Source organism: Pithys albifrons, chromosome 9 (assembly GCF_047495875.1).
Source record: "Pithys albifrons albifrons isolate INPA30051 chromosome 9, PitAlb_v1, whole genome shotgun sequence".
NCBI lineage: Eukaryota > Metazoa > Chordata > Aves > Passeriformes > Thamnophilidae > Pithys > Pithys albifrons.
The window spans coordinates 29,369,681-29,390,931 of record NC_092466.1 but is presented as its reverse complement, the minus strand read 5'-3'; the positions used below and the strand labels follow the sequence as shown (position 1 = coordinate 29,390,931).

Sequence of the window (21,251 nt, the reverse complement as noted above, 5' to 3'; positions counted from 1 at the left end):
GTTTGTTAAACATTTAATCTCTGCAAACAAATACAGGCTTCATGCAGGACAGATCTGAGTATGGACTGAGTATTCTATCATAGCATTGATAACTATTACTGCTGTGCATGGAACCTTCAAACCCAAGAAATTCTCAGATGCATTTTTCTAGGCAAAACAAGTTATATGAAGGTCAGTTCTGTCAGAGGCTACTACTTTTAGAAATAAAACTGACTTCAAAAGAAAGGAAGCATTTAAACAGTGTCATGACAATATCGCATAATCAATTATTAACCAGCTGGTTTATTTTTAATTGCTCATGTACCTCTTCAGACTCAGCCGAGGTCAGCCATGAAGGAAAGCAGCTACCAGATGGCTGGCAGCTGCACGGCCTGCGCAGGACAGACGTGGTTCTCACAGCCAGTGGGTGGGGGCTCAGATCAGAGGAAACATTACCAGAGATGGCACAACTGGGTGCTCATGACTGGCCTCCCCGTCACTCACAGCAGAGTGGTCAAGGGCGTGATTCTGAACTACTCTCTTACCCCTAAAGGTGGTCTCTCCAGGTCAGGGTTGAGGCACATTGGTGGGGCAATGAGGGGAAGTTTGCACTGCTGCTGCCCATGCTGTATCTGCTCTATAAATAAATAGAGGACTTTAGTCTCCAGGGCTGTCAGTTTGGCACCTTCCATGTGCACAAAAGACACGTTTGTTTGTTTTTTTTATTTGCTTAGAAACAACCACCCAAAAAGTTATATGCAAAGCTTAGTATGGCAAATCAAAATAAATCAAATTTATTGCATGAGAGCACCTAAAATCCCACAACTTTCACTTGCTCTCTCTTTCTTTTGTGCTTTCTACTTTTAATTGTGATAAGAATAAAAGTTATGGACCTCTTTCGGTGTTTCTTGATGACAACGGTTGCTGTTCCACCACAACTCCAATGCTGCCACCAAGCAAGCAAGAAGAAGGCCTATTGCTAAAATGCAGAAAACGCCTGCAAAACTGTGAAGCTTGAGTGCCTTCCCATCTGTCTGTGCATTGGTATGGCTATTCAGGTCACAACGTCCCATCCGTGGCCACCATTTCTGTTTAAGAACATCCAAATCTCCACTTTCCTGCAACTCTAGGATCCTGCAGAAATTACAAAAGACAAGTATTATTTTCAATTATACTTTTTCACAGATTTGGGTGTTTTCCTTATGCTGCACAACTCTTAAATCTATCACCCCACAGTTCAAAACTCCCCCACACACACCCCACAGTGATTTATTTCTCATCTGACACTCTGCTATACCAAGATTTCTTTCTACTCACAGCAGCAGGTAAACTCCACCGGGTAACTTCAGAGAAAAATACTGTCAAAAATTCCACTGCAATGTAAATAGCATTTCCAAGGGAAATCACCAGTTAGTCATGCCCGGTCTGGCTACATTCAGCAGCAACAGCTGGTCCCACTAGTGAAATGCTCAACCCACTCTACTGCTGCTCTCCCACAATAATTTCAAAACCATGTGAGGCTAAACGTGCTACTGTTTGTGCACCAGTTAATACAAATATGTTTAAGCAGCAACCAACTCATTTACTTCAGCAAATGTAGTTTATTCAAAAGGATTTTACTTCAGTGCTGTTACTTAATGCTTGAATTACTGTGTTAACAGTTGCTAATTAATCATTGTTTTGTCTCTTGTGAAGTGTCCCTTCTCTGCATGAATGATTCATTTTGGATTTGGTTTGATAGCTGTTTTAGCTGTTTACTAACAATCTGTTCTCTTGAGACAGCTTTGTCTCTAGTTATGCAGCTGGAGTTTTGCTCCTTTTTATAGAGAAGGAGCAAGATGAGAAAATCTTGCTTCAGTGCCCTGCCTGGAGTGGAGCACCAGCTCACCTTCTGCTAAGGCCACACATGCCTGCACAACTGCATGTCTTCATTTCAGTGTACAAATTCACATGAAAAGCATATTCCTAGCTGATAGCTCAGAGATCACTAAATAGCATAGTTTTATACTCTCCTTGTATTGGCAGTCCCATGCAATACTTGGCAATTCTTGTCTCCCTGTGCCATTGTGAGTCTTTGACCTGTCTCTCCATCCTAAAGGATAAGCCAGGGCGTTACTACCTACTTACGGCAGGGAGCAACACATTGCTCCAGAGTCTACAAAACATAGCATGAAAACAAGATCTCTCTTCAAGCTCTCCTCTATCTCACACAAAGCTCTGAGGACACCAGTCCTTTGTGCCAGAGGGAGTGCTGCTTGAGTGTGTGAGGCCACACATCACCTCCAGTCCCTTCCTCCCAAACCACATGCAGATGGAGCAGAAGTATCAGCTTTGTTTGAGCCTGAACTCGTTACCTCTCTGCTGTTGTGTATTCATTGACTATTATCAATTAAATGCCAACATTAATGTGAACAACTGGCTGTAGAGAGGAATCCTATAAAATGAGCTTTCAGTTTACCTCTGGGAGAAAAGATCTCTGTAGGGACTTCCATGCTGGAGTGCTATCCCATATCCTTTGCTGCTGATGCTGTTTCCAATGACTGTCACAGAGCATTCATCATCTGTCAGCGCAGCATATTCCACCACTGTCACATCCCACAGGAAAGCATAATTTCCTTTCTTTGCCTGTAAATACAGCACAAAACCAACACAATCTAAACTAAAATGCATTTCAAGGTAAGACAAAACCCAAGCCAACAAAAAATTCCAGATCTTGTAATTATTCTTTGGTGGTATCTCATTAGGTCACAATTTATCTGTAGACTTCCAACATCTTAATACACAACACTCCTCCCTCCCAGCAGCACCTCATCTGCTTCAAGTCTTGCTTAAATATCTTCCTTTTTTAATAGGATGAAATATCACACTGTAAGTATAGGTAAAGTTTATGTAACGGGTTATTAATTATAAATTAAAGATATTTCTTTAAATTACAGAATTTTATGCATGTTTTCTAGGAGACATGGAATGTGCTGATTCCATACATTCATGTAACAAGATAAGTACAGCATGAGCACTAAGTTGTGTTCCTTTGTCATCACAGTCACCAAAATTGTAACTTTGAAGATTTGCTGATATAAACATGTAAATAAAGAGATTTCCCTTTTGAATAAACAAAAGCCTTCTAAGAGCTATGTTAGTCCTTCAACAAAAGGCACGCTCTGAGTTTAAAGAGTTCCCTCTCTTCTTCACAGGTTAAGAAGTTTCACAAGAATCTCCTATTATCTCAGTTTTGGGATAAATACTGTTTTATTTTAACACACACTCATGCAGATGTCCTTAAACATCAGAGTTAATTGGGACTGAAACCAATGGCTGCACACAGTGCATACTGTGAATGTAAATCACCTTAACACAAGAAGGAAGAAACATCTGGTTAGGGATTGAATAAAGCAAATAAAAAAAACAACCCAAAAACAAAACAAAAGTTCATTAAAGTAATCAGTTTCCTAATATATTTTAGAAGTAAGTATTTAAGTCTCTAGTGGACAACAGAACAGATGGGCTGGAACATCCAAGGTAAATACATGACCAGTCATGAATGCAGATTTTTATTTTTTTAAAATAAACTTTGAGTGATTTCAGATCCTTCTTTAGAATCACAGAATGAACTGAGTTGGAAGAGACCTCTGAGTCCATCAAGTCCAACCCTAGATCCAGCTCCACTCTGATTACTAGATCATGGCAGATCTTTAGGTCAGATCAATGCAAACGAGGGAGCTATAATAGGAGTTAATCGTACAGGAGCCACATCTACTGTTACCATCATACATTAATTTAGCTGACACAACTTATTAAACCAGCATATTCATAAAAATATCTTGCACTTTATTATCACTATGAAATCAGATCAGAGCAAGACTTCCACATCTGCATTGGGATACTCCACCTGGCTATTTACCTAATCTGGCAATAGTGGCACACAGGAGAAAAGGACAAATTACTCTTCACTATAAGTGACCACCAGAAAAGGCTTCATAACCTACCAATACAGGGTTTTGTACAAGGTATGTAGCCTGTACAGGTATCTAGCCTGAATTCTGCCAGCAACCGCTGTTCTTGGAAGCCTAAAAGACACTCTTCAAAGGCATTTTCTGAATAATCACATATAACTAACTGCAAATCTCTGCATCTTCCTCCCTGACCTTCCTGTGATAGGCTTCAATTATTCCCATTTTACACTTTGAAACCTGTGATGGTGCTGATACACCTCCTACCTGGTGAAGGACCACAGACAATGACCATCAGTCCTGCTAGTGATCCTGGCAGGGAAGGACCATCTAAGACCCTGGTTTTGCACAACTCAGACAGGTTATGTTCTTTGGAAAATAGTACATAGGCTTCTGATACCTATGACATAAAACTGTTCCAGTTTAAGTGCATTAAAAATAAGCACTCGTGGAAACAAAGGCAACAGCTCTTGATACTGTACACAGAATTATTCAAAATCTATGGTATCAGAGATCAAAATCTTGCCTGATGTATATACAGAAACAGGACACCCAGAAAAGATTTGGCCTACGTCACTGTGATAAAATGTGTCTTGCATTTCTCTAGGGTTTTTTTTGTTGTTTTTGTTTTTTTGGGTTTTTTTTTTTTTGGTTGGTTGGTTGTTCTCTCAGATTCTCTCATTGCTTTTTGGTTTCTGTTTTGTATGTTTGTTTGGATTAAAGAGCTGTATCTACCTTTTGTTCTTTCAGAATTGGTCTGTAAATCACTTTTTCAAATTTATGGTTCAGAAAAAAAAGAACAATGACAATGTATAATACATTCCTCATCTATTTCTTAGGAATACTTGAGGAACACAATCTTCCTCAAATATTCAATTTCCATTATAATGCAATGACTACAGGAAAATCATGTTATTGATGCTACTTTTCAAGCCCTGGTTTTCTGTATTTTATTTTATATAGAGAAGAGTTTTGTTCACTGACTTTCAATGACGGACAGCAGAGCTTTTGTAAACTTCTGCTTATCTTGCGTTTGCAGTGTTGCTACTCCAAATTATGTCCAACAAGTATAAGTCATCAGTGACCAAAGTCTACCACGGCTCTCTATATCTATTCTGCATTCTATTTTTCTCACAGAAATCATTCTATCCAATGTCATCAAAACTGCAGAGCACTATTTCTCAAACAGCCTGATCTTTTTAGCATAAACAGGAATCCGAGTCTTAGACTCTTAGTTGCTTGTACATCTCATCTACCAGAAATACTGGGTGTAAGACTGCTCCCCCTCTCTGATACCAAAACCAGACTCTCCAGAGATCCCTCTTCTCTAAGGGAAGATGTGTTTCTTTCAAAACTTCTTCCACTTGCAAAATTTTCTTCTCTGAGGAGTGGAGACTTAGAGTGTTCATTATGTGGAAAGTTTTCTTATAACAAAATGTTTAGTTGCTCTCTAAATACAGCATCCTTCCCTTCCCTATTAATATCTGTTGTGACAGCTAAACAGCATCATTTGCTCAATTTAAAGAAAAGCTGTCAAACTACAAAAAACCATATGTACAAGACATACATACATGTGTGTTTGAAGTATGTTTCCTTTTTATATACCTTCACTAGGCAAGTGGTAAGAGCCAAATAAAATCAAATTGACACTTATTTTCAATGAAGAATCAACACCAAATTTTTAAAGGCTGTTTAAATTTTTCATTTCTTTTTGCATGAAAGAATGCATGTGTGCACATGAGCATGCCCCTTGGCTGCCAGGCCATAGGGGTACTGGAGGCAGGAAGACCTAGCACTGCCCCATGAGATGGGCAAGAAACACATCAAGCTCCCTAGATGCATATGACACAGATGTACCTACCCATGTAAGCAAGTTCTGATCAAAACACGCCAATATCATATCCTCAGGCTCCTGCATTCACAACTCAGCCATCTAAAGCCTCAATTGTATGTTTTTAGGGCCCATAAAAAGGTTCTAGTGATCAGACATCATTGCAAAGACAGAATAGAGAGAAGGCTGGAAAAGGGCCTGTGGCAAACACCAGCTAAGAATAGGTAAGGTGGCTTGAATAAAATATTACTGAAATTAAACACAGATTAATAAGCTAAAATTTGTACTTTGGACATCTAATTGCCTTTCACAGTTTTTTCCTTTGCTATGGCCTTATTGTGACTGTCAGCATACAGGCAAAAACCACTTGGTTAAACTTTCCACATCCTCTTTATCTGAAAGCCAGCCAAAGCAGCACTCAATTTATTCCACACAGGTAGCACAACTACTTTGACTCCCACCAAAGACACCAGATTTATCTTTGGCTTAAGAGATGTAAGAAAGCAGATTTAATAAAAAGGAACTCCAGGGCAAAGCTTATATTAAAAAATACTTCTTCTTCACAATCATAAAAAAATTAAAAGGCCAAAGAAGATTGCTTCCTAGGCATAAGAAAGACCACACAAAAAAAATATAATACTCCAGAAAAGCAGTAAGCAACCTCCTCTTCAATGTGGAGGGAGACAGAAGAATATTGTTTAAAGGGTCTTGGCTTATTGATGGTTAAATGATGTTTTTTCAAAGAAAGCATAGTAAGAAATGGTAATAATAGGAAAAAAAAAGATTAATTCCAGATTAAATTATAAAGAAGCCATAATTATAAAGACAGAAGTGTCAGATTAATGCAAAATTCATCATTAATTTACTGCCAGAACAGAGTGTCACTGTAGCTGATCCCATTATATGGCCGGTACCACAGAAATATCAAAAAATGACCTTTACATTGGCATTAGTGGAGTAGTTCAAAAATATGCTTGGATAACATTTATTATCTACAAAAAAGCACTTTAAGAGAAGTAAAACAGTTCTAATAAAAAGAAAGGCATGCTATTTAATCCTGTTGAAATGTTTCCAACATTAAAATAATTAAGGAAACATTATAGGATGCAACAGATTCAGGTTTAAGGAAGAATTTTCTTTTACTTCAAAGGCTGATGGGTCAAGAAATGGAGAAATTTATGAGGGTCTGTGAAAGCAGAGGGATGAACAACCACAATTCACAATATAAAATTCACTGTGGACAATAAATTATTGGAAAAATGGTTTTTAAAAAATCATATTAATTGAAGTTTTAAATTACTTTTACTCTCAAAATGAGAATGGATAGAGGTGACTGTTCAACAAGATTGGTCTGATTTAATGTTTGCTGTTCATTAAGAGAGAGGGACTTTTTGAAGGGAGAAAAAAAGGAAAGGAATAAATTCTTACTGTGCTATTGCCTGAATCAATGATGCATTCTCACTTTGTGCTTTATTTAGTTTTGATCACTTTTGATCAGAAGTGATACAGCATAAGAAAGGAAAGGATACAAAGAAATTTTGGCACCAAATTGATTGAACAGGGGAACAAACAGTCTCAAGCAAAGCAGGGCTTTATAAAATGCAACAAAAGTTTAATTCTCTTATGTGAATATGTAACAGATAATGGCATTACATGGGGTACATATTACTTCATTCTTTCAATGCAAAAATGGGTTCCCACAATGAAAAAACCCACAGGTTATTGTGCATGTCAGTGTAATTAATAATTACCCTGAAAACTGATTGCTACTGGGTATTATGCAAAAGGATTGCTGAGATTTACAAATGCCTTAGAAATGCTTGTGATTCCAGTACAAATGCCCACCTGGGATAAGATGGCAGGAGTACCCTCTGCACGCTTCCTGGGCATCCTGGCTGCAGCTTGACCCAGAAGGAACCTTTCCTATGACAGCATTAGTCAATCCTCATCTGTTATAGCACCAGAAAGCTCAAGTGGCAAAATAGCATTTTATATGGAGTTGTGACTTGTTTGGTAACCTTGTATGTTATGCAGAGACACTGGTGAACAGGAGGACATTTTCCATCTCCAGTGACCACTTTCAGCTACCTTGGGAGTGCAACAAAAGCAGCTTCTCTGCCCTACCCATCTCTGAAACATCCTCCTGTCACTTATGTGACACTGAACTGTGTCAGTGCCTTTTCTGTGGCTCTCCCACTGTTGTAAAAGCTGTGCCTTGCCAGTGGGAGATGGTCACTGTGACTACAGGGACTGTGCAGAGTCTGAAGACAGACCTCTGCCCTGGCAACCAAACACCTCAAAAACTCTCAGGACTTTCCTCCACTTACCATCCTTTTGTTTTCAGACAGTCAAAGGGAGTAGGAAAACCTCTGTGAAATAGAGAGAGATGGAATAGAGAAAAACTCCCAAAATACCTGCCAGGAGCATAAACAACCAGCACTCCCCTTGAGTGCATTGAAGTGACACTGCTCTGTTTGTAACCACAGCTGAACTGTGATACTGTCTGAAGAAAATGAAACGGAGAAGGGAAGAAAGGATAGTAGAGATTTTTTTTTTCCATCGTGTCAGGCAAGTCGTCGTTCAGAAAAATGTTTTATAGATCTTTTTATGCTAGAGAGATTTAGATTTCCCATTTCCTATAAAATATCTTTCTAAGGCACACTTACATCTCTTTCATACAGGAATACGTGTTTATGGATGGAAACTCACTTCCTTGGCTGACATCAATTCTCCTTTAGAAAAAAGCAGAATTTCTAGCAGTAATACTTGACTTAGAAAACTTGTCTGTTTATTGAAAGAGCTCAATGAGCTAGGAAAAGTGACACTTAAACTATAAACACAACAGTTTAGTTGACAATGTTATTAAATATTAATCCCAATTTATGTAGGTGTCTAATCAAATAGCAGCCTCGGTCATCTTTGGGGACTGAAGTAAAATTTGGTTGTTGACAGTAATTGAATGAGCTGATCTAGTCATATAAAAAATCACTCTACAATATTGAAATCAAACTTCACATGAGAAGTTATTATCACATAGATAGGATGGAGCTGCCAGTTCCATACAGACAATACAATTGGTATTCTCAGCAGCCTGCCAATCTACACTTACATTTCCGGCTTAGGCAAATCTACCTATCATAAATGGCAGCATGCAGCAGCCTTACAGAATAAGTGTATTTACAATTTCATGGATAAAGAGCACCCACTGCCATAAGAACAGTATAAGAGAAAAAAGAAAAGTGACACACTCTACATTTTTCTAAGGTAAACTGTTTTATTATTGGCTTAGATGCTACAGTACATAGAGAAGTACTTAACGTCTCTATTTCTCCTTTAAATGCTACCAAAATCTCTCAAAATAGAGGCCTCATTTTCATGAAATGCTGAGCAGATAAAATAAATAAAAAAATAAGCAAATAAATAAATGAACATGCTGCAGACTTTGCTATTGCTAGGGCTCTACATTGTACCAGGGAAGAAAGGCCACTGGAACAGAGGGCAGAGGGCTTTAGGGAAGCTCAGCTGAGAGATGGGAGAAAAGGCAGGGTGAACCAAAACTTTTCACTAAATACTCATGTGCTGAGAAGACACAGCAGTGTTTGCACAAAGATTTTGTCCAAAAGTCATGCAAACAGTTGGGGATATTTTGCTAAAGGACATCGAATTGGGAAATGGGTTGGCTCACATTACTGTGTTCACCCTCTTTGAAGCACTGTAAAAAACATGAGATTTTGAATACTTTCCCCCTGACTGTTCAGAAAAGATTTAAAAGAATTCAAAGTAAAAAAAAGAAACAAACCCCAACGATATTATTATTTCCCACTTAAAAAAGTATAAAGAACTAGTAATATGTATTAATTCAGAACCAGTGTTTCACTGACAAGAGTACCTCTGATCAAATATTCACTATGTTAATAATGACTTTTAGCTTGTTTAAAAAAAAAAATCAACTGACAGATAAAGAGGACACTTTTCACTAAAGGAGCAACACTTTAAGTGTACAACATGTCTACATCCCTTCATCTCCTGGACACGTGATTTGATGTAAGGTATGATCTGTCTTTGCTGAGCTTCAGGATGGGAAGTAGAGGGGAGAGGCAACCTATGAGAGAGTGTGGACATTTGTAATGGTCTGATCTGAACCAGTGCTGTTTATCACAGGGCCTGGCACAAAGATGTAGGATCCCAAGCTGTTGTGCATCAGTTCTTGAAACTCACATCAATGCTCAGTTTCAAAAAAAACCAAACAAAACAAAGCAAAAAAACCTCAAACAAACCAAAACCAAAACAAACAAACGAACAAAAAAACAAAAACCCAAAACAAACAAACCAAACCAACAAACAACAAAAAAAGAAGTATAGTCTTATTAGAGAGAAATAAAATGCAAGAGCACGGTGTCAGGTGAATGCATTTTCAAAGTTTGGAATAGACAAAGAAAAATGTTGCATTAAATTTCTGTTTTGAGAGAAGTGAGTGTATGTTCTGTGAATCCCTTGATTCTTACTCTTGTTTCCAATAAGTTCAATTCATGAACAAAGAAAAAAACCCTCACAAACTCAAATGAGCAAAGGATAAGAGTCAGTACCTGGATAATGTAAGAAGGACACTCAAAAATGCACTATCAAAACTTCCAAGTAACTGAGAAACCTTATGACCAGATCCAAAGAAGGAATTACACACTGAAGACTTAGGCAGAGCTAAGGTACTTAAATTGAAATACATGACCCCAAAATATGGTTCTTATCTGCCATCAAGATACTAAATGGAACTTTGGATATGAATTTAGGGTTTTCTTATTTGACTATAATTTCTTTCCCAAAACTTAACATTAACTCCATAGAAACAACAGTGATACAAGAATTAAAAGAAAACTCCTGTGATCCAGTCTTACCTTTCTGATGCCTTCAGAAGGGTTCGATACGCAATTATCTGCCCCATTATTCTTACTGATAGTCCTCCACAGTTCAGCAAATGTGTTATCCTGCTCCAAAGGGTTTGTCCCTTTTGCTTTAAAGTATTCATACACTGCTGAATCCCTGACTGTACCATAAGATATATCCATCTGTTTGGACAGATCCTGAAACGTTCTGAAATTAAGTAATATTGAGATATTAGTATTAAGTGCACAACAGCAAGATTTCACTAACTAAATGGTTTCTTTCTATGTCTGTCATTAGTCAGAAAGCACTTACCCTCACCAAGTAACACTTGCATATCCTTTCCTTATCATAAAAGAAAATCAACGATTTATTTAATTGTATTGAGTTCATATGATCTTATCTATACCCAAGCCCTGTTTCTCCCCAGTGAACACTGTTTTTGGACAGACAACATTTGTGTTAAATATTATGCCACCAAGATCACACAGAATATGATGTGATAAAGACTTACCTGAACAGAGTAAAAACTCATATTATAAACATAAACTTCCAGCCCCATCAGCATCACCAGAAATGCCTTCCAAAATTCAGTGGAATTAGTTTGCAGTTACACCAATGCTCTCTCTGACTCCAAATCAATATCACTATTTTAAACAAACAAATAAAAGTCTCGCTTCCAATTTCCACTAAGTCTCTCTTGCTCTCTCTTTTCACAACCTCTGGTAAAACAGGGATTTTTCATTCGCACACAGGACTAACTTTCATCATATACCACTCTGGAAGTGTAAACAGGCCTTACCCTGAGTGGCTGTGCATGCACAATTTATTTTCAAATTGTACAGAATGTAATTCACTCCTGTTTTACAGTCTTTCCTGCACCAAAAGGTGTAAACCACTGCCTGCATCAATGAAAACCAGCCCAGGTTTCAAAACATTTAAGCAGTATCCTAGCTGGTTTCCCCTTCAGATGTTCATTCCCATTCCTGTGCCTTCTTCCTTTGCCCTCAAGTGTCACTTCGGTGCAGTCCCACCATGTTTTTTTTCATCTGAGCACACACACAAACACACCACTGACCACTACACATGGCAGCAGGGATCAAGCTGGATCTCAAAAATAACGGGTTATTTTCTGTTTTATAAACATGTGACTTCATATACTAACAACCTGCTTCTGATATGACCAACTAACACTGCTTGAGACCAGTCAAATTAAACCAACTCTCCTGCCTCTCCCTCTCCCCCACAATTCTTTTTCCCTAAAAACAATCTTTCAGAATCAAAAATCCCTCCTCAAAACTTCTCAAAGGTCCACTCATGCCACCTCAATCCCTGCCTCCACCTTCTGGAGCCATAAAACCATCATATTTTGCCTTGCAGCTCATGCAGATTTCCCCACAATGCCCCTGGGGAGCCTCCCTTGAGCCCAGGAGCCAAAGCTGTTTGCCACAGCTGAAGGCTTGTCTCAGACAATATTGTTCTGCCACCCTCCTCTCTGTTTCTCTGGGGAGATGCCACTGCCAACACCTCACATTCCTGTAAGATTCCCTGCAACACTAGTTGAAGCAAAGCAATCTGGGCAAATAGAGATAACATACAAAATTATGTAGCAAGCTCTTCTCTATTCTCCCTCACATATGCTCCAGGCATCCCAAGTTTAGTTGCCAAAGGGCCCCTTTGCTGGGACCCACCATGTGGGTGCTGCCAGCTCTGTGCCCAGGCCTGCAGTTCAGCAGGGATGCCTCTCACCACCACTGCCCTCCCAAACGCTTCAAACTCACAAGCTGCTTCAAACAGTTTAAGTGGTTTAAGTTCTTAAATTGTGTTAAGGACTTTTTATCATTTTAAGCTCTTAAGCAGCTTCAAGTTCTTAAATTGTGTGAACAGTTTTTCTCTATATACATTGCACACTCTCGGAGTTCCATCAAACCCCAAACCTACTATTTCCTCAGGTCTCTATATGGCACTTTGATAAAGTACAAAACAAACTTCTTTGGGCTTGTTGGAAATTCAAAATTCTAATGAAAAAAATGAGACAATTTGTGTCAACTTCTCTCTTTTTAACAATCCTGAAAGGTCTGTTCTGGCCTCCTAAATCTACAGGTACATTCCACTGAACAGGATCGGTTTTCCTCCAGTCTTTATCTAAATGATTATGTGCTGTATCATTCTGTCCTTATTTTTTTAAAGTAGGTTTCATCACATCCTATACAGTTGCTTACATCCTGGGAATGGATGATGTGCTCATTAAAAAACACACATTTCTGTTTATTTTATGTACAAAGGACAAAGAAAGGTATCCAATACACACAGGAGGGTTTCTGTGGCAACCTTTTCACATCAGGTTTAGCATACAGACTTTGGCATGTGTAAAACCATGTTTGGGAGAAGCACAGTAGCAGAAAAATATTTAGCTAATATTCTTTAACACATCTTTCAGCTGGTATGAACTTTACAAATGCCTACTGCTCGTACTGCTATTCTGTTTGAAAGTTTGAACACAAGAGTTTGGGTATTTAAAAAAAAATTAACCTGCAATTTTAATATTGTCACTATTTTCTGTATCACTTCTACTGCCTCTAAGGCTGCAGAAGCTTTTACTCAGAAATGTGCCTTTTGTTTTAGCTAAATTGCACTTCACTGGCAATTGGTGTTTTTGTTTTAGATAAATTATATTTTATTGACAATCAGTACTGTACAAAAACACAGCTGATTTATGAGCAGCACAGTTTCTTCAGTTCTGTAAGCATCACAAGGCAGAGTGAGCAAATTTGGGTTTAAATCAAGTGCTTTGCAATCAACAGACTATCAGTTCAGGAGGCAGGGAGGGAAGCCCAGCTTTGCCTGGATGTGGGGAATAAGCTGACCTACCCAATTAGCTGGCAGCATTTCCTTGGAAGGGGAAATGTGGAGTACTGTGTGTCTTAAGGATTATGGGTACCTTTCTCACACTGCCCTGTTTGATGTATTATAAGAACAGCCAATGACAAAGGAAATTCTCCCACCACTGGAAATATCTGTGAGAGACACAGATGGTCACCAAAGGATACAGTGAGAGGCACAATTGATAACTAACCTTGCAAGTGATTCCTGTGGCATAAATTCAGAAGGATAGAGACTAAGTGAGAAAATAACCTTATGCCTTTACCAAAAACCTCTCAGAAATCATCCTGACAGAGAGTGGTCTAGACCACAGTCCTTCACTCTGTACAAAAATATGTCTCTGCTGAACTTCTGCACTGAAAGTGTAGGTGATGCTCAGTATCTCCATGATCAGAGAAGTGATCAAAAAATTTGGCTTTGGTCAGTACAGTCACATACCTGAAAGATACTGAATAGAGATGAGAATCTCCTACCTTTTACAGGGTGAAGTAAGATAACCACAAGTGTGGGGTTTAACTCCCTATTATTTCAACTCCCTCAGATTTGTCATTGCCAGACCAAATCATTCACTACATTTCAGATACTGTCTGTCTCATACAATTGTGCCATTCTCTAAAGGCAGCTACTGTCATTGTTCTTAAGGTTTCTTTCTGCAACCAGCTGCTAGCTGGATGCCTCTCCTTTAGCCACTTAAATTCTTGTTCCACTTTCCTGTCACAAAGACTTCATGCATTTAACATATAAAATTATTTGCAACAAAAACCTGTAGCATAACAAGATGCCCCATTAACCTTACCACCTCAATTATTGGATCTCACAACCCATTAAAGGCTCTCTGTAAGTGTGATTAAAGATAAAGCTAGTAAAGCAGAAAAAGCCAATGTTCCACAGTTACAGGAGCCCAACTTCAATTTGTAGATAAATACATCCACTGTGTGATTGCTATAATTGACGAGTACATGTAAACCAATTGATTTAAGTAAATGTATCTGTGGTCAATCCGGAGCAAAATGGTGTCTCTTAAAAGTGTATTACAAGCCAAAATATTTAATGCCTGTAGTTATGTCTGCTAGATGAATGCAACAACTGATATGTACTTCCCAGTGGAATAGCAATTACTTCATGCACAGTCAACCAAAAACTGGGTGCTCTGCTCGTTTTGTTTTTTAGGAACATACTGACATAAAACATATGCTGCAGAAGACACAGCCAGGCAATAGCTGTACCAGCATTTATAATAAACCACCAGAAATAATTGCCAGAATAGCAATACTGGTTAAGTTACAGTGTTCAGAGATGTTTTCTTACTACTAAAAGCCTCATGTAGCTGTAAATGTATAGACTAAAAATATGCTGCCAATAGGAGGTTATTTTACTCTGCTACTGCTTTAAGCCCAAGATTTCTGGATGAATAGTAAGTGACAGACTAAACTTGACACCAGGTGCTTTGAGGTAACTGCTGATTAATTAACTCAACTGGAGTCATCAGGACCCTCAGATATGATCAAAGTATTTTTCAAAAAACCACCAGGTTCCTGTCAATTCTAAAAACAAGATTTTTTTTAAAATTATTATTATTAAAATAAGGTCTACTAAACAAAGGAACAAGAGGAAAAGGCAAAAAACACTTGCTTATTGAGCTTTTCCTTATCCTTACTGTTCATTTTTTTATAAAGTTTGTAGCAAGCAGCACATCAGAACTCCTGTGTGTAAGGTCTACTACTGTAAACAGGCCAGTGCCTGACACCACGGTGTCATGTAGGAGTGGTCTTTTACACCACAATAACAAATGCAGCATTTTATCTTGACTTCAGAAAAACCAACATGGGAAAATCCTGACAGATTATTGATTTAGAGGTAGTTTCTCCTGAGCTTTCACAACTGCCCACGTTCTGACTCTGTAAAACTGGGGATATTTACAGTCTGCTATTACTTACAGAAAAATATTTAAACATTTCTGAATCCACAGTATTATTCTAAAATTATGCAGAATTTTTCATGCTTAGCTCCTGTCCTTGTTCTGCTTTGTTGTAAGTACATTTCACAGCACTATAATTGTCAGACAACAAGATATATATAATTCCTCTCAACCAAAATTAATTTTCTTAATGAATATTAATCCCTAAGCCATACACAGACAGCAAAATAAATTTACTGATTTTTCCAAATGTGGTGAACAAGCTCTGTTCTTCTTTTACCTTCAGAAGCCACTACCCTGAGATTTTTGCTCAATGCAGCATAATATTTTAGGTGACGGCTGCCATCAAGATAAAGTGTCCCAGAGATGATGAGACTTTTTAAGCTGCTCTGCCTAAATGAAGCCTTAAAAATGCATGCGAAAAAGGTACAGCACAAGTCCTAAATTTCCATTTTTAAATACCTTGAAGCTACTTTATTTTCTTTTAAGCTCTTTTTTTCCTCCAAAAGTTAAGAATCCATTAAATCTACAGAAATAAATATAAGTGCAGTTCCTAAGTAGAACTGTTTTCTCTGCAGGACATATGAGAGGGAAATACCTGCTTTATTCACTGGAAGAACAGTAAACCACTAAACTTCTAAGAAAAGTATCTGAATTGATTTGACAACCTTACACCAGCAGTGTAAGGCCAAGAACTACTTATGAACTGAAACCTAGAATATAAAAACCTGTCTGAAAGAAGATTTATTTGATAAAGTCATCACCAGTAAAAAGCAAGAAATTGAAAGAGAATTCTGCCTACTGTGAACTGCAGAAAAGTGCAGAATTTTGAGACATAAAGTTGCTCATCCCTCCATGGATGAATTTTCCATGACAATGAGGAAAAATGAGGAAATGGCATTAGTTGTCGACCATGTCAATTCACCTACTGAGAGATGAATTTGAAAGCCAAGCAAGCTTTGCCAGATATGCTTCTCATTTGTAGATATCTCCAGTGAGAAAATCATCTGCAAAGCTGGATCAAGGTTGAAGTGGTACTGTGATGGTACAGATAATGTCTACATGAGCAGAAGATTCTGCCATTCAGAACCTCAGTCTTGGTTTGAGTAATGATTAGTTTTTATAACCCAAAATTACATGGAAAAGGATCTGAACCTTAGTCCATCATTCCAAATGAACAACCTTTGGACTTTGGATCTCCAGTTTTAAGTAAAATTTATGAGTAGGTAAAGCATGTATTAGAACATCTGAAACAGAGTTCAAACTTTCCCCTAAAGACATTCCCTAGAGCTAGACTCCCTGAGTTGAATAGTTTAACTGGTTGAAATGCTGGGAAAAAAAACAAAAATCCCTCTGTTGTGGATACAAACTGCCACTAGGGGATGACACTCACACTGAGGAACTTGCATGAAAAGCTTCACTGTCCTGCTGAATCCAAGTTACAAAAGCATAGGCTCACTTAAAAATGGAAGACAGAATAGCAGTTAGTGTCTGTAAGCTGTAGCACAACTGATACTTCATAAGCCTTCAATTTTATGAGAAAGACTGTTATATTAGCTGAACAATGAAGTAGCATTAGAATTGACCTACCTTTAGCACCTACAAGTCTAAAAAGTAAATTTCCTTAAAAGAAAAAGAAAACATATTATGACATATTTCCATATTTGTATATCTTTCCCACATTTGTTACAGAGGAATGTTACTAGTGTGTGTTAAACTGGACATACATAAACTAAAATATGGACTATTTTGAAGATTGTGAGGCAAATAAAACTCTTCAAGGTAATGTTAGAATGGCAGTAGCCTTAGTACAGAGAATACTAAAATGGAAGCTAGTTTATCTCCACACCTAGTAACCTTAGACTCCAGAAGAATTGAGCCCATAGTTGTAATTTGTGCATCTCTGACTTCTTTTGAAATACTGAATAATCAAGCTGAGCTCTTAAAGCAATTGTTAAATTGCCAGCTTCTCTATAGAGACATGATCCAATTCAGCATTGTTCCATTTCACTGAAAATCAAATCACTTTAAATGCTCTTAATTCTGTCTCTGTGCAGTGACGTGCAGACCAACAGGTTTTTTCAGCAAATATACTAAATAAATTCTTAAATTTACCAACAGAGATAAGTCCAGTAGAAATCAGCAAGCAGTACTTGCATGACTAGTATACATTTTGCTGGATCAAGTCCTTCACCTGCAAATATATACTGTTTTATAGTCCGTATAAAACTCATTTTATCAGCTCTCCATGAACAATACCATCCACTTTACACAAATCCTTAACAGAAAAAGCCTTATGGGAGTTTCTACAGGGGAAGCCATCAGTATTGACAGAATAAACTCCACTGAATCCCTGGAGCTGCAGCCCTTCACACCAGGACTGCGCCTTTCCAAATCACAGGGGGAGACAAACAGAGCAGACAGTTAAGGCCATGTCTACTCTTGTCATCATCTGTGGGGCAGGAACAGCTGCTACACAGGATTTCAAACAAGCAGGATTTCTTCCAGTGCAAAAACCAATCAATTGACAAGTGTCACACAACACATTGCCATGTCAACTACATACTTTTACTACAGCAAAACCAAACTGTGATTAAACTCCTCAGCAGGTAATGGCACTGCAGTAGCTGCTTTCATGATAATAATGGTCAATGCTGCCAGTGTGGTGCAACCTTGTGATACCTTGTCTGGACTGGGACTACAATGCCCTGCATGAGGTGAAACCAAAAGAAAAATGCAACGTTCAGTTTTGGATTTCCTGGGGAAAGGAAGTTCAAGCCAGCTTTATTTCTACCACAGGAGGAGGGGATTTGCTACATTCTGTGTGTCGTGTGTGATGGAAACAATTCTGTCACTTATCCAGTGTAGGATCAGGATCCTCTCTCTCCTGCTGCCCAAAGATATTTCCTTTGTAGGCTACCTAGAAGATTTAACAGATATGCTAATACCGCTGAGATCTATTCATCAGGGTTTCCAGGACTGGAGACAAAAATATAAAGAGAAAGAAGACCAAAAAACAAAACAGACAAATAATATGTACACAAAGTAGTAGAAAGACAGACCTTGCAGAGCTTTCAAACTGATTCAAAGACTTCCACTAGCCTCAGTTCCTACCGGTCAAGTAAACTAAAATAAAATAAACTGTCTTATTAACTCCTCATACAGATGATTTCCTTGTTTTCACTGGGACTCTGTTCCAGCAGAGCTACAGCATGACTAAGTTTTAAAAGAAGGGAAAAAACAGTAGGTATAACCAGTGAAATGCAAAGACAATCAAGCCATTATTAAATTATGCACTGTCATGTTTATGATTTGTATAGTAATTAATTACTAGCTACACACATTGTATTGGCAAAACATTTGTAGGGTTTGTGTAGAGTCTGAGATGCAGCAGAAATACGTTCTATTACCAGCACTTCAAATCTCACTCTCTCTTTAGCGATCTCAGAAAAATCTGCAGCATTTTTGCTAAAGCCAAAGTGTGGAGAATGTAGGACAAACCCTATACAAGTAGGCTGTGGCCCATTGCTCACAGAACTTCTTAATATCTTCCAGCAGTTTATTTAGGAAACATGCCCATTTTCAAAAAAGACTTAACAGTATTTCTGGCTGTGAGGCTCAAATTTGGATCCAAAAATCAAAGTGGATTCTCATCATAATCAGTAAAACAGGTTCTTCTGTAAACAAAATTAGACCTCTGGGTATTCCTATCCATTGCTATTTCTAAATGATGCCCTCAGGACCACCTCGGCAACTCCAGTCATCTGCAGTGATCTGTACAAGTGTGACTTGACTTGTCTCTGGATCATACAAGTTCATTTTGCCCAGAGCTGACACTGGCTCTGCTCCAGCACTGCACATAAAGAAATCTGTTAAACAGCTAGAAATCAGCTAAACATCTCCTGATTGCCAGTCCAGTGTTTGTAACTATACTTCCAACCCACCTCTTCTCCAAACCTCCTCCAGGCAATAAAAGTCACTCAGATTGCTGATTTTTTTCCATTAACTAGGGCTGTTGGGTGTTTGTGTTTTTTATTTTTATTTTAGTGCTTATTTGTAAATTATTTCTTTCTGAATATCCTATATTTTCTGAATTGTTATCATATTGTAAAGAAACCATGATGGTCCTTATAGCAGAAGTAATGATTACTTGGCTTGAAATGTTTTCAAAACCAAAAACCAGCATAATAAATAATTCGACTAATAGTGGTAGCAATGGAAGGTGCTTTCTGAGCATTCTCATCTCAAAGCTGGATCCACTGGTGCCCATAGTTTGTGATTTCTGGATGGAGTTTCTCTCATGCCTGGCCATTTATAATTTCACATGAATTCCTCTGATGCCTCACTGAGGAGTGAAGTCAGAAGGCAGTCTTTCCTTTATATTTACAAGGCCATTTCCAGGATCCCTTTGCACAACCCCATTTTCCATATTTCTAAAAATTTCATAACCTTGAGATATTATTACCCAGTTTGCACATCATGTTTGGTATTTAATAATGGAAAATATCAGACTGACAAAGAGACACACAGACTGTTCAACATTTCAGTTTCTTTTAAGATGCAGGCTCAGGTTTTTTAAATCAGGAGCTTTAATTTGTATGCTCAGATCCACATTTAAACTACTACATGACTGGGCAGATTTTCAGAACAGATCAAGGAAAATCTTGGCACAACAGCACATCCGTAAGGCATTGGTAGATTCAGTTTAAAGTCTGGAAAGGGGTTCAGAGTAGCTATGAGCAGTTGTTGCTCATCCTCCAAATCCAGAATAATCAGTCCTGCTAAAAAAATCTGGATTAGCCTGGATTCTTTACCCATACTCCATATTCCATTCAACAGTGAGGAGGATATAAAAATGCAAAGAAAAGGTGAAAAAAACTCAAGAGTTTGTAGCAAGTTTGGAGGAAAGAAATACTCCTGTTTGGACTACCTTTGAATGCTTTCTTGCTTTACTTTTAAACCACTTTGCTACTGTGGTCTTTCTCTGAGTAGCTAAAAGGGTTAACATGTTAATTAAAACAAGGTATTCTACTCCTTAAATTATTAATTAAAATAAAAACTGCAGCTGGTGTCTAACAGCAACTCAGTCCCAACAGTAGGTTTTAGTCACTTCACCTAAATCAAACATATCATAAATTTCGCATGAAAATCATATTGTCTGAATCAAACACATCTGGCAACTGACACATGCTTTTACCTACAATGAAAGTAACAAACTACCTGTATTACATATGCAGATGCAGTTTAAATTGTTTGCTGCACTGATGTCTTTTACCACTCACACTTGGAAGCTAAAAATCCTAATGAAGATTAATGATTAAGATCGAGAGGGAAGAAATTGCTTTCTTCCTTTTCGACTGGTGTTATAAGTACTGATAGCACTGACATTCTGTTTTGCACTCAGATGACAAAGAGTAGCTTTTTAATTAAATAGAATGGGGAACGGATAAGCCTGGCATCTTGGTGCTGGCTTATAAAGTCTTTACTTGGGGTTAGTGGTACTTTGTACAATGACTGTTAGGATATCATTATCCTGGAAGTAGTTCCAATAAAAGTCCATGAAATCCCTGTGTGGGATGAGGTCCTACTCAACTCTTTATTAAGTTTTGATTTATCAGCAGCTGTTGCATGCCAGCAGCCTCACAGCTCGGGTAGAGGGGCTGGGTGAATTCCTATCTGTCAAAGGTACAAAGTGATGCTGGAAAAAAGCTTCACACCCTTCCCTTCCCACAGGGAGTAAAGCAGAAGCTATCGATGTTGACAAAGAAGAGAAGAAAACAGAAAGGCTCTGAAGAGACATCATGATTGTTAG

At 38.1% G+C, this 21,251-nt stretch overlaps 1 protein-coding gene across 2 annotated transcripts in view; it reads right to left on the bottom strand.

Moving 5' to 3' along the window:
* GRID1 (glutamate ionotropic receptor delta type subunit 1) overlaps window positions 1-21,251 on the bottom strand; it is a 492,238-nt gene that overhangs the window by 17,378 nt on the left and 453,609 nt on the right. Inside the window, exons 13-16 of one of the 2 annotated variants that reach the window (XM_071563483.1) lie at window positions 10,653-10,848; window positions 2,438-2,604; window positions 873-1,113; window positions 525-611 (exon numbers count right to left, since the gene is read on the bottom strand). In XM_071563483.1, coding sequence (XP_071419584.1) covers window positions 525-611; window positions 873-1,113; window positions 2,438-2,604; window positions 10,653-10,848 — 691 coding nt within the window. The remainder of the gene's footprint in view (window positions 1-524; window positions 612-872; window positions 1,114-2,437; window positions 2,605-10,652; window positions 10,849-21,251) is intronic. The other variant, XM_071563482.1, reaches the window with a different exon arrangement.